General features: G+C 40.9%; 1 protein-coding gene across 1 annotated transcript in view; it reads left to right on the plus strand.

Annotated features, from left to right (window-relative positions):
* Positions 1–10,363, plus strand: part of ldlrb (low density lipoprotein receptor b) — a 17,215-nt gene extending 6,852 nt beyond the window's left edge. The window contains exons 6-18 of the mRNA XM_081380016.1: positions 623–745; positions 1,588–1,707; positions 1,793–1,921; positions 2,152–2,323; positions 3,153–3,371; positions 3,484–3,602; positions 4,118–4,257; positions 4,659–4,800; positions 5,700–5,852; positions 6,727–6,834; positions 6,914–6,988; positions 7,071–7,234; positions 9,129–10,363. Coding sequence (XP_081236142.1) covers positions 623–745; positions 1,588–1,707; positions 1,793–1,921; positions 2,152–2,323; positions 3,153–3,371; positions 3,484–3,602; positions 4,118–4,257; positions 4,659–4,800; positions 5,700–5,852; positions 6,727–6,834; positions 6,914–6,988; positions 7,071–7,234; positions 9,129–9,164 — 1,700 coding nt within the window. The 3' untranslated portion in view covers positions 9,165–10,363. The remainder of the gene's footprint in view (positions 1–622; positions 746–1,587; positions 1,708–1,792; positions 1,922–2,151; positions 2,324–3,152; positions 3,372–3,483; positions 3,603–4,117; positions 4,258–4,658; positions 4,801–5,699; positions 5,853–6,726; positions 6,835–6,913; positions 6,989–7,070; positions 7,235–9,128) is intronic.
* The last annotated feature ends 2,711 nt before the right edge of the window (positions 10,364–13,074 follow it).

Raw genomic sequence — 13,074 nt, forward strand, 5'->3', positions numbered from 1 at the left:
AATCCATTTATTCACTTTTTGATCATAGACCTGAAAATTACATTTCCAGCTTAAACTGTCATAAATCTTGAAAGCTTTAGAGCGACAGACTGAAGTTTCATCTCTTTTCAAAGACGACACTCGGCAGATTATTGCTGAAGTGAAAAAAGTTGTAAAAAGTGAACTTAAAAAAAGTTACAGAATTTTACGTTTATTGTTATGAAAAATGTGTAAAAATACTATTTTTAATTTTTATATGAAATAAATATTTTCAAAAACATCTTTACTCTAAAACTGCCATAAATCAAAGCCATAAATCTAAACAAGTTGTGTTCTAAATGTGAGGTTGATATCTCCATTAATGAGCGTTCAGTGAGAGTGTGTTCGGCTGCAGTACCAAACGCTTCCACTAGAGGAAACTCGTCTCCATTCATTTCCAATGCGCTCATTTTAGACCGCGAGCACAAGTGTGACTATTTATTTCAGGACCATTTAACCTTTTCAAATGATGTCCATGATGGGTTTTTTTTTTGTTCACACAGCAAGTGCTAAAACCTTTACCAAGTTTGGTACCATTCCGAAAAAAAGAAATTTTTTCGTTCGAGGTGTGCTGTCTCTAACTGTTTGCTGTGTCTGTGTGCAGTGAACCGGTGCGAGGAGCCGAGCCGGTTTAAGTGTCGCAGTGGCGAGTGTATCAGCGCAGACCAAGTGTGTGACGGTCAGAAAAACTGCATCGACTGGTCAGATGAGCCTCTCAGAGACTGCAGTGAGTGTTCCTGTAGTGTGTGTGTTCCTGTAGTGTGTGTGTGATCTGAGGAAATCCTGTAGTGTGTGTGTTCTGAGGAAATCCTGTAGTGTGTGTGTTCCTGTAGTGTGTGTGATCTGAGGAAATGAACCTTCTGTGGGTAAAGTGGATTTGACCCAGATCATACACACACGATGCCGAATAGGACACTCCAGTTCTCATCATCAGCTGAAGATCCACCGCTGTGATCCTCGTGCCAGAGTCCAGTATCGCTTACACAGATTTAATTAACCCTTGTGTGTCCGTTTAAAACAGTTACACAGAGGTCCTTAGAGGACAAAAAATGTCATACAATTATTATATATTAATATATTTTGTTATTAATATATGTTATTACCAACATCAGGATTTTAACCCTTTAAATGCCTTAAAATGTCTGTCAAAAAAACTGACACACAATTATTATATATTGTTTTTTCCCACTTTCTCTGACTTTTTTATCTCAGAGATAAAAAAGTCTCTCTTTTTTATATCTCTAGTTTTTTTATACCAACATCAGGATTTTTACCCTTAAAATGTACGCGTCAAAAATCTGTCATGCAATTATTACATATAAAAATATTCATGTTCAGAGTTATTTAACCAAGATCGTGATTTTAACCCTTTAAATAGCAGGGTTTTTTACGTCACTGTAGTTTTTTATGCAAAAAAAAAATTCCATATTTTTTGAAGAGATGTATTTATTTATATATTTTATAGGCAGACAGCCTTTGTGTTTTTCCTGCTCCATCTCCAGTGATTGGTGGGTGAACTGTTGGAATGGTCACAGATGATCATGTGACGTGTGTGTTTCCTCTGTGCAGACACTAACGAGTGCCTCGTTAACAACGGCTGCTGTTCTCACACGTGCAACGACCTGAAGATCGGATACGAATGCTTGTGTCCGGCCGGATTTCACCTGACCAACCGCACGCACTGTGAAGGTGAGCAGCCGTCTAGATGAACCCAGTGCATGATGGTCTGTGAGTGTGTGTTTGGTCTCATGACACGTCGTGTGTTTGTGTGTAGACGTGGATGAGTGTTTGGACGCCGACAGATGCTCTCAGATCTGTGTGAACCTGCCGGGCAGCTTCAAGTGTGACTGTAATGAAGGATTTGAGCTGGATCACGTGACCAAAGACTGCAAAGCTCTTACAGGTACACACATGCTTTTTTCTTTTTTTTTAAAGCAACAACTCACTTAATTTAGATTAATTCCACCGGAAAACAAGACTTAATATCTTATGTTATTTTTGCTCATCTAGTAAATGAATCTTGATTTAAGAATTTTTAGATATTTGGACTGGAAACAAGACTCAATACTGAGTGAGAAAAGCATCTGCAGTGTGTGTGACTGTATGAGCAACATGTGACTGTGTTCCTCTCAGGACTGGGAGCGTTCCTGCTCTTCAGCACGCGTCACGAGGTGAGGAAGATGGCGCTGGGCAGCAGAGAGTACACGTCTCTGATCCGCCAGCAGAAGAACGTGGTGGCGTTAGACGTGGACATTCCCAACGACAGGATCTTCTGGTCCGACGTGAGCCAGAAGAAGATCTACAGGTGAGAGAGCGTGTCATGGGTTCGATGTCCAGGGAAAGCTCGTAAAATTATCAAATTGGAATATCGCATAAAACATTTGCGAATAAAGCAGCGTTTCAAGAGAACGAAATTGGTGCAAAATATCTGTAATGAAAATGGAAGTTGCTGCAATCAGGGAAGAAACTGTGGCTGTTTTCCCTCCGTCATAAACGAGTGTGTCAGAGCGTCAGACGAAACACAGTAAACGCTGTCGTGTTCTCTAGCGTTCGGATGCTGGTGTTCGGGAACACACTCGTGTGTGTGAGACGCTTCTGGAGGGAATTACACCAAATCATCCTGAACACACACTTCGACTCCGGCGTTTCAGAAACACCAAACCAACATTAGAGACGCTGCGACGCCATTGGTCCACTGGTTACTCCAGTTATCCAATCACAGCTGACGCTGAGGGAAAGTCATGTGAGGTTTTTGTTGCGCATCGAGGGATTTATTCAGTAAATGTGTTTCTATAGTAGTTTATGCACGTCTTATTGGAAAAAAGATTATACTCCTCAATCAAGGTCATGAGTTTTTTAATGTGCATTTTTAAAATGTATGCGTTTCCATTCTGCGTTTTTATGCGATATTCCAAAATGTGCATTAAAAAAGGGGGGATGGAAACACCGCTAGTGTTGTGCTAGTTTCACATCTATCCCATCATGTGCTCTTTCTGCTCACAGAATAAAATAAATTCCACTCCTAATCAATGTCCATCTCCACAAAACGCTCAATCCGTCATGTGTGTTTTGTGTATCTCTGTGTGTGTTTATAGCATTCCTCATAACCACGAGTGTGTGTTTGTGTTCTGCAGCGCAGCGACTGCTGACCCCGCCCAACAAACCACTGTGATTGACAGCCAGATCTCCAGGCCCGAGGGTCTGGCTGTGGACTGGATCCACGGGAACATCTACTGGACGGATGGCGAGCTGCAAACCATCTCCGTGGCGACGGCAGACGGCGGGAAACGCAAGACGCTAATCAGCGACGGCCTGCAGAATCCTCGCGCGATCGTCGTGGATCCTCAGCACAAGTGAGTGTGTGCGTCTGAAGCCGCTTGCTTGCAGGAAGTGTATTGTGTATTGATGTGTATTGTGAAAAGCGCTGTTGCTATTGTTGATCCCTTGTTGTTTCATGTGACGTAGTTTCATGTTCTGGACGGACTGGGGCGAGTCGGCCCGGATTGAGAAGAGCGGACTGAACGGTGCCGATCGGACACCTCTCGTCACAAACAACATCGTCTGGCCGAACGGCATCACGCTCGGTGAGTCTGACGCGCAGATGATGCGTGTGAACCATAGACTGTAAAAAATATGGGCATAGTGTCTGTGACGTCACCCGTAGTGTTTCTAAAGAGCATTTCTGAAGACCAAAGTGGGCGGAGCCGGCCGTCGCCATTTTGGCAGCGTCACTCCCGGATAAACGAAAATGTCTGTCAAGTGGCCACGCCCTTAATTATGCAGAACCTTAAGGCTTAATATAATTTAAACGAATGAGTAATACAAATATTCACCCCCCTCACACTCGTCATGAAGAGCAAAATTAGCTATATAGACCAAAACCACTTTCTGCACCAGGCTGTAAACATGTTCTTTTCTGCTGTAAAGTTGGGCATTTAACATGGGGGTTTATGGGATTGAGTCTCTTCTGCAGCCGGCCTCTAGTGGCCAGTGGATGAACTGCAGTTTAAGTCTCTTCAGTGTTGGATTAAAGAGAGTGAGCGCTTGTTGTGAACACATGTGCCGTGTGTGATGTATGCTGATGTGTGTTTGTGTTCAGATGTGTTGAATCAGCGTCTGTACTGGGTCGACTCAAAGCTACACACACTGTCCAGCATCGGCGTGAACGGAGACGGGCGGCACACACTGATCTTCAACCCACAGAAGCTCCCGCATCCGCTGGCGCTGGCCGTGTTCGAGGTGTGTGGCATGGCTCGACTTTTCTTACTTTTTGTCTTGTTTCCAGTCCAAATATCTCAAAATTCTTAAATCAAGAAGCATTTACTAGATGAGTAAAATGCCATAAAATATGGATTAATCTAAATTAAGTGAGTTGTTGCTTCAAACAAGCAAAATGATCTGCCAATGGGGTCAGAAGAATAATGTTAATCCAAACAGAAACAAGATTATTTTTCTTTCCTCATTGGCAGATTATTTTGCTTGTTTGAAGCATCAGCTCACTTAATTTAGATTTATTTACCTAGAAAACAAGACTTAATATCTTATGGCATTTTTACTACTTCAGTAAATGGATCTTGATTCAAAATTCACATTTTGCAGTGTGTCAGGTTTTCATGAGCCGCTGTGTCTCTGTCCAACAGGAGAAAGTCTTCTGGACCGACGTGTCCAATAAGGGCATCTGGAGCGCGAACCGCATGACGGGCCGGAACATCACTGCTGTGGCCGAACATCTGCAGTCTCCTGAAGACATCGTGCTGCATCACAGTCTGAAACAACCTGCAGGTGAACACAGACACACACACACACACACACGTCATGTGTCTTTGATGACGCTCAGGGCTGGACATTAACAGACGCGGGTGTATTTCAGAGGTGGCGTGTCACACAATCTCTCCTATTTGCCACTTTGGTGGGTTGAATTTTATATATAATATATACATCTTTCAATTTGATGCATAGATACTGAAATACACTTCATATACTCATTTTCCGCAGAACAGACACGATACCAGCAGTTTTCTCTCTCTCTCCTCTCTCTGACAGCGAGAGACACACAAACCCGCCTCCACTCACTCACTCGCTTCATTCGCTCCGGATGAATATTGTTGGTGTTACAGGGCTTGAGTTTCGCCATGGGATTGTGCGTTTTGCTAATAATTTTGCTAATAATTGTTCTAATTTCTGCAGATTGTTTGCTCACACCAAAAGTACGGCACATAAAGCCGCCTCTCAGAATTAAATCAAGCTCTTTTTCGCTGCTTATTACAGTCAAATACACACAAAATAATGTCAAAATGCCCGTCTTGGCGAGTATTCACGTAAACAGTCAGTTATGCTTTCAGTGAAGTAAACAGTTGAGAAAGAAACGCACGTGTAACAGTATAATGGATCCGTGCGTCAGGTCTTAAAGCGACAGCAGCCTAATAAACCTGCTGACAAATTATGAGATAATATTAAAAATATCTGTATGGCAGTTTTTCCCCAATGGTATCGATGTCAGAATTGTGGTCAGTGAACATGCTGAGTGACTTTGGAAAACTACTAGCCACAGTGAGTGGTGAGCAAAGTAGTTAATGTCAAGCCCTGATGACGTTATTATCTGTGTATTTTCAAGTAAAAGCGCTTGATATCAGTCGATCTGCATGTTTGTCTTGCTCATGAGGAAGTGATGTCATTTGCAGGAATAAACTGGTGCAGGGAAGCTGCTCTGGCCAACGGCGGCTGTGAGTTTCTGTGTCTGCCGGCGCCGCTGATTAACGCACGTTCACCCAAATACACGTGTGCGTGTCCTGATCACATGACCCTGCGCAAGGACATGAGGACGTGTGTGTCAGGTACGTTACGACCCGCTCTGTTTCACCCCAAAAAATGCTTTTCTTGCTCAGTATTTTTGTCTTGTTTCCAGTCCAAATATCTCAAAATTCTTAAATCAAGATGCATTTACTAGATGAGTAAAATGAAATATGATATTATGCATTTATCAAAATTAAGTGAGATGCTTAAAAAGAGCTAAATGATCTGCTAATGGGGTCAGAAGAATAATGTTAATTCAAACAGAAACAAGATTATTTTTCTTTCCTCATTGGCAGATTATTTTGCTTGTTTGAAGCATCAGCTCACTTAATTTAGATTTATTTACCTAGAAAACAAGACTTAATATCTTATGGCATTTTACTACTTTAGTAAATGCTTCTTGATTTAAGAATGTTTGATGTTTGGACTGGAAACAAGACAAAAATACTAAGTAAGAAAAGCATATTTTGCAGTGTTCACACTCAGGGTTCCCACAAGCCCTTGAAAGTTTGTGAATCCGAAAAAAAACAAAATTGAAGGCCCTGTAAAGTTTGTGAAAGTAAACACACATATATATATACAGGTCCTTGAAAGTGCTTGAATTTATTTTGTGCAAGACGTTTTCTGGAAAAAATTCCACATTATTCCCTGTGTGTTATTTCGCCAACACTTTGTGTTGAAAAAATGCTTTTTTGCATAGTTGTGTTTGACACATGAAAACTGTAACAATGTGTCTTACGAGGCATCACGATGTCACCTTGCTCTCATCTGAAATGTGTCCCCACATTAAGTCCTTGAATTTGAGGGTATTGGACCTGGAAAGTCCTTGAAGTTTTGAAGTTAACCGAGGTGTGGGAACCCTGCACACCGGACGCTCTCATCATGATGCTAATCGACGTCTGTTTCTCTGCGTAGGTCCGAACACCACAGCGCCGCCTCAGGTGACGTCGAGAACTGCAAGCAGAACATCTCTGCCGTCTCAACATCAGAGCGGAGACGCCGCACACACGGGCTCTCGCAGGGGTCAGTTCCTGTCCTTCTGTCCGTCTGCCTGTTCATTCACTCACGTTCACACACTCACCGTCCGTGCGTCTCTTTACAGGAGCCGATGCCGAACATGAGCCGGTCTCCAGCCCTTCCCAGCATCCCTCAGTCCTGTTCATCGCCTTTCCAATCGGTCAGTAAATCCACAGTCACGAAACGCACGTGTCACTCAGTGAGCGATCGCAGTGTGAATGAACCGTGTGTGTGTGTCACAGTTGCCGTGTGTCTGCTGGCGTTCGGCGGTGTGTTGGTGTGGAGACACTGGCGGGCGAGGAACACCAACACCATCCACTTCTCCAACCCCGTGTATCAGAAGACGACCGACGACACGGTCCACATCTTCAGGAGCCCCAGTCTGGACGGGTACTCGCATCCATCGGTACGACACCACACACACTCCGGCTTCAGTGTTTGACTTGCTCTCAAATGTTTATGAAAATCTGCATGAATTAAAGGCATTATAACAAGTGATGCAAACACACGGGTTCGTCCTGACGAGGCTGAAGAGAGACGCGATACAGAGTTACAGAATGATCAGAGTAGAACAGACATAAAAGAGGAAAACTGATTGATTGAACATGAGACTTATGAGGGAAAATCCTTTCCCTGATCTCGTGTTCCGGGTCAAAAATGACCGGCATTTTAAATTGCTTGTAAATCTCTCGTTATACTGTATTCAATCTTTTTGTCAACTTGTGATGCAACTCATAAACGAGTGTCTCAGAGCGTCAGACGAAACACAGTAACCGCGGTCGTGTTCTCTAGCGTTCGGATGCTGGTGTTCGGGAACACACTCGTGTGTGTGAGACGCTTCTGGAGGGAATTACACCAAATCATCCTGAACACACACTTCGACTCCGGCGTTTCAGAAACACCAAACCAACATTAGAGACGCTGCGACGCCATTGGTCCACTGGTTACTCCAGTTATCCAATCACAGCTGACGCTGAGGGAAAGTCACATGAGTTTATTGTTGCACATCGAGGGATTTATTCAGTAAATGTGTTTCTATCGTAGTTTAAGCGCATGTGTTATTATCATATAAAAAATGATCCGTGTCGGATTGAGCACATACGTTTTTTTATGCATATTTTTAGAATTTATGCGCATCCATTATTTTTTTTTTTATGCAACACCCCAAAATTTGCATAAAAATAGGTGAATGGAAACACGGCTAATGAGGCCTACGATTAATCAGTGACAACACGAAATACAAAACCTGCGCTAATTTAAAGAATCCAAGTTGACAAAAAGATTTAATCCAACGTTCAGTGATAATATAGAGCGAGGGCACCGCCATCTTTAGAATATTGTCTTTGAACTTCTGTTTTTGCGGTCGCTCTGTATATTTATATGGCGCTGCTGTCCAGGAGTAATTAGCTTTTGAAGAGGATTTACCTAATGTAAAGTTAACGAAAGTTATCATGAGGACTGTAATGTTTAAAGCAGATGTCTTAACAAATGTCAGTCGACCGGGAAGATTTTAAAACGAGCCGTTCATTCATAAATACGCAAGATCGCTGTAAAAATACAGACCGGATGTCAAAAGACAAGGGAAAGGGGCGGGGCTACAGAAGGTCTATAGCAGGGATCAGCAACTCCGGTCCTGGAGGGCCACTGTCCTGCAGAGTTTAGCTCCAACCCTAATTAAACACACCTGAACAAGGCAATCAGTGTTTTCAGGATTACTAGATAGATACAGGCAGGTGAGTTTTTATCAGGGCTGAAGCTAAACTCTGCAGGACACTACAGGCCCTCCAGGACCGGAGTTGCTGATCCCTGGTCTATAGCATAACAAGAGATTTATTAGCAATTTTAAAGGCCGGTCTTTAATAATCCGGTCAGTTATAATCCAATGCGAGAACATTAAAGGTGCATTGCGCAACATTTCATGTTAAAAATACCGTTTTTCTAACCCATACATGCTTAAACAATTGCCTGATGGGCTGAATGAGCCCTTCTCTGATCACTGCGATTGCCTCTATAATCCTGTACAGTAAAATAAATAAGAGGGATTCGGGTCGGAATTTGAGACTGGGCGTGACGTCATGCGCGTTCATTTGCAGTTTCGCTTGTCTCCAGAGGGGGCATAGTTCTGCAAAAACTCAGAGACTTGCGCAATGCACCTTTAACTCTTCTTTTCAAGAGAAGAGAGAATCCTCTCCAGGTCAGACGACAGGTCATGATGTCACAGTGAGATTGAACTCAGACGGGAGTGTGTTTGATGGATTCTGTGACAGACCGTGTTTAATGTGTGTGTGTTTGTGTGTCAGTGTCAGATGATCAGCATGGATGAAGACGCCGCCTGACGCTCCTCCAGGAACTCCAGAAACGCTGCTCTGAAACTGAAGGACTCGTCCTGATGGGCCTCATGACTCCAGGATCAATCTTCTTATCTTAAACCTCATGAGGAACGAAGACAGACACACACACACACACACTCGCATCTAATGAATGTTCGTCAGTCTTCTGAAGCTCTGAACTCGTGGCTTTGCACACTCCAAACACACATTCGCGCTTTTAAGATCCAGTTATTGAAGGTATTACCACTTTTTAATGTACGATCCCTGTAAATATGGACGATTATGTAAATGTGGAGGGACCGGTGTCTCTCTTCTTGCACTATATATGTTCTCTGTCACGTAGGCTTTATTTATTTCTCTCTCTCAGACACACTTGAACGATCCTTTGTCTTAGTTTTTATAAATGCACAGTGCTGCTTTAGTAATAACGAGCGATTCGTTTGATTCGTTCACTTCGGTAGGGCCTTAAACCAGCGAACGTGCCTGATGTACAGCATGATGTGTCGTACTGTTTGAACGCACAGAATTTCCCATGATGCCTTCGACACGTAAGAGTGAATCAGTCCTCAGGGTCTGTGATTGAGGTGACCTCTGACCTCGCCTGTCCGTTAGAGGAATCATGCTTGGGTTCGTTTATTTTGAGTCATGTTCTGTGTGTAATCTGGAGAGTTGGAGCGTTCTCACTGTTATCGGATGAATGAAGAATCACAAACGCTCCTCAAAAATACTCGCCTTGATCACACAGACTTTGTACGAAGAAAACGTTTATTTATTGTGTAAATGTGTGATTGTTTTTTTATTTTATTTTTTTTTGTTGGTGAATTTCTTGCTGTTCTCTTTTAAATGCTTTGTTTATCAGATGTGTTTGAAATGTCATCCAAAAATCTTCCTGCACTACGAAATAAATGAACCTGTGCGTCATGTGACGACATTCAGGGACTTTTATAGTTTATGAAGGACGTTTGAAGAAGAATTGTGAAGTTTTCTGTCGGTCTTGAATCGATTCTGTTACGGTTGATGGGTCATGTGTGATCGGTTTTACTTTTGTCAGGGTTGATGAACCCGTTTGAGCTCTAATTCTTTATCTCAGGACGGATGATCCAGTGATCTGAATGTTCTACAGGTTTAAAGAAACAAATTACACCCAAAGAAACAACTGAACTGTTATTGACTTTGTTAAATAAATGTGCGTTTTGAGACCAGGAATCTGCTGTTGTTCTGTTATTTTGGCTTTTTATTCCAGTAGCATTAATAGAATGTTCATTAAACGCAAATAGCTTTTTTAAAACATTAGCACAAAACATTATTTATACATCATTCATGGAGCGTTTTTCCCCTGAAATGTTATTAATGTTATTTAGTTGGATGTTCATCAACGTTTTTTTAACCGTCTGGTGCTGTTTATGTGCCGGTCAAAAATTACACTTTTTTTACTTTTTATTTTAGTGACATGATTGTACTATATTTTAGTTCGATAATATTTATATATATATATATATATATATATATTGTATTTTTAGGGGATTATATGGTACTAAATTACATTTATGCATTAGTTAAGATCTCATAAATCTTGAAAGCTTTTAGAGCAACAGACTGAAGTTTGATCTCTTTTTAAAGATGACACTTGCCAGATTATTGCTGAAGTGAAAAAAGTTTTAAAAAGCAATCCTATTTCACAGTTATTGTTATTAAAAATGCGCAAAAAATACGTTTTCATTTTTTATATAAAAATATTTTCCAAAACTCGTTTTAAACCGAGAAAATCAAAGCCATAACCAAATGTGAGGTTGATATCTCCAATAATGATCTTTCAGTGAGAGTGTGCTCGGCTGCAGTACCGAGCGCTTCCACTAGAGGAAACTCGTCTCCATTCATTTACAATGCGCTCATTTCTGACAGTGACAAATACAAGTGTGGCTATTGTTTTCAGGACCATTTAACCTTTTCAAATCACTTCCATGATTTTTTATGTTCACACAGCTATGGCAAGCCGTTTTAGCTTAAATTGTACCCAGCGTTACTCGTCATAATTGCATTTTTACTAGTAAGAATTAAATTTGAGAGCTCTCTAATTCAGTTGTTACTAGTAAGAATGCAATTGCAGAACTCTTTAATTCAATTACAGAGCTCTGCAATTATACATATCTTTAATTCGGTTTTGTTTTAGCCTATTACTAACAATTCAATTGTAGAGCTCTGTAATTAAAAATGAATCGAAGTCAAGGGAGACATATAGTAAAAATTCATTTGTAGAGCTCTCTAATTGGAATTGTTACTAATAATAATTGAATTAGAGAGCTCTGTAAATGTAATTCTTACTAGTAAAAATGCAATTATGCCATACACAGCAAGTGCCAAAACCTATTTTTTTACAGTCTATGGCCAAAACCTTTACCAAGTTTCGGACCATTCCGATGAAGTAAAAAAATAAAAAATAATGTCGGTCGAAATGACTGACCAGAACCAGAGGGTGTAACTACTTGTTTCAGAACATTCAGAGAACATTCCCATAATGTTTGAAGAATGATACAGTGGAATGTTCCTTATAACCACGAAACAATCTCGTTTGTTCAGAGAACACTCAGAAATGAAGCAAAACGTTCTAATAACATGTTTAGTTAGTCGGGAAGCTGCTCGTTTATCGGCAGGTTCAGTCAGTCCTACAGGAGTTCAGTGTGTATAAAGACCATATGAGTCATAAACCCTTACCAGTCCTGAACTTTAACCTCCTCCTCCGTATTCATTCATTATTAAGCGCTCAAAGTGGCTTTTGTTCTGTCCAGTCATTCACATTCACTCATCTTTGCATATTTCATGAGCTAGTCAATATCACGTGACTGAACCTCGCATTCCTCAGTGTTTTATCATCGATTCCATCAGTTTCAGATGCTTTTTAGACGATGATGATGATGATGATGATGATGGGTTATGAAGTCATGCCGAGCATAACACCATGTTCATCACAGGATCTGTTAAATATAATGTTTGGCATGTTGTTCAACCGGACAAGAGACAATCAAGGCGACAGCCTTTGTGTTCGTGTACAAATCTTTATTATATCAATGCAGTGATATGTGTGACTTTCATGAGCATTAGCTGTGGCATTCACTTAAATTACCACTGTGTTATATCTAGAAAATTGTTTATGTAAGGTTTTTAAATACGGTTTTATTTATAGAACCATAAATAAAGGCACTTTCTTTTTGGATTTTTTTTTTTGTATGTTTTTACTCAGCTAACAATATGTTCTAACATTTTGCTAACATTCCTATTACGTGATGAAAACGTTATTTCTGAATGTTATTTGAGCATTCAAAACGTTTATGCAAACATTAGAAAACATCAAGGAAACGTTTCAGAAAGAAAAATGTACAAATAATGTTTTTTTTCTGCAATATATTTTTATATTATATACCAGATAACTTTGAACACGTGTTTTATTAATGTTAGTGGCAGAACGTTTGTTCATAACTCTGAGAGAACCTTGCAAGGACGTTAGAAGATAGCTGGGCTATACTGTTGAAATTCAGCATTGCTCATTTATAATAAATTGCTTGTGTTGTTCTTAATTTGTAGCTGCTCGGTATAAAAGTGCATGAGTTTGGCCTCTTGCTTCAACTGTCCGGCCCACAATGCTTTTGCTGTCTGTCAAATGACTAATCAATTTATTTATATCCATGTGAAACATTGTAAGCTATACACAGAAATGCATGTAAGCCTATTTTCCATCAACAGTTCTGCAAGTGAATAATGATGCCGCGTCCAATCAGCGCACAGAACTGCAGAATATTCTCATGCTCAAGATCTCATTGGTCAGTGTCATCGAGGTGGGCGGAGTTTACATCTCACACCATAATAGTGATGCGGCATGAGGGAGTGTCGTGTGTGTGTGTGTGTGTGTGTGTGCGTGCGT

Source organism: Scardinius erythrophthalmus, assembly GCF_964197995.2.
Source record: "Scardinius erythrophthalmus genome assembly, chromosome: 12".
NCBI classification, from domain to species: Eukaryota; Metazoa; Chordata; class Actinopteri; order Cypriniformes; family Leuciscidae; genus Scardinius; species Scardinius erythrophthalmus.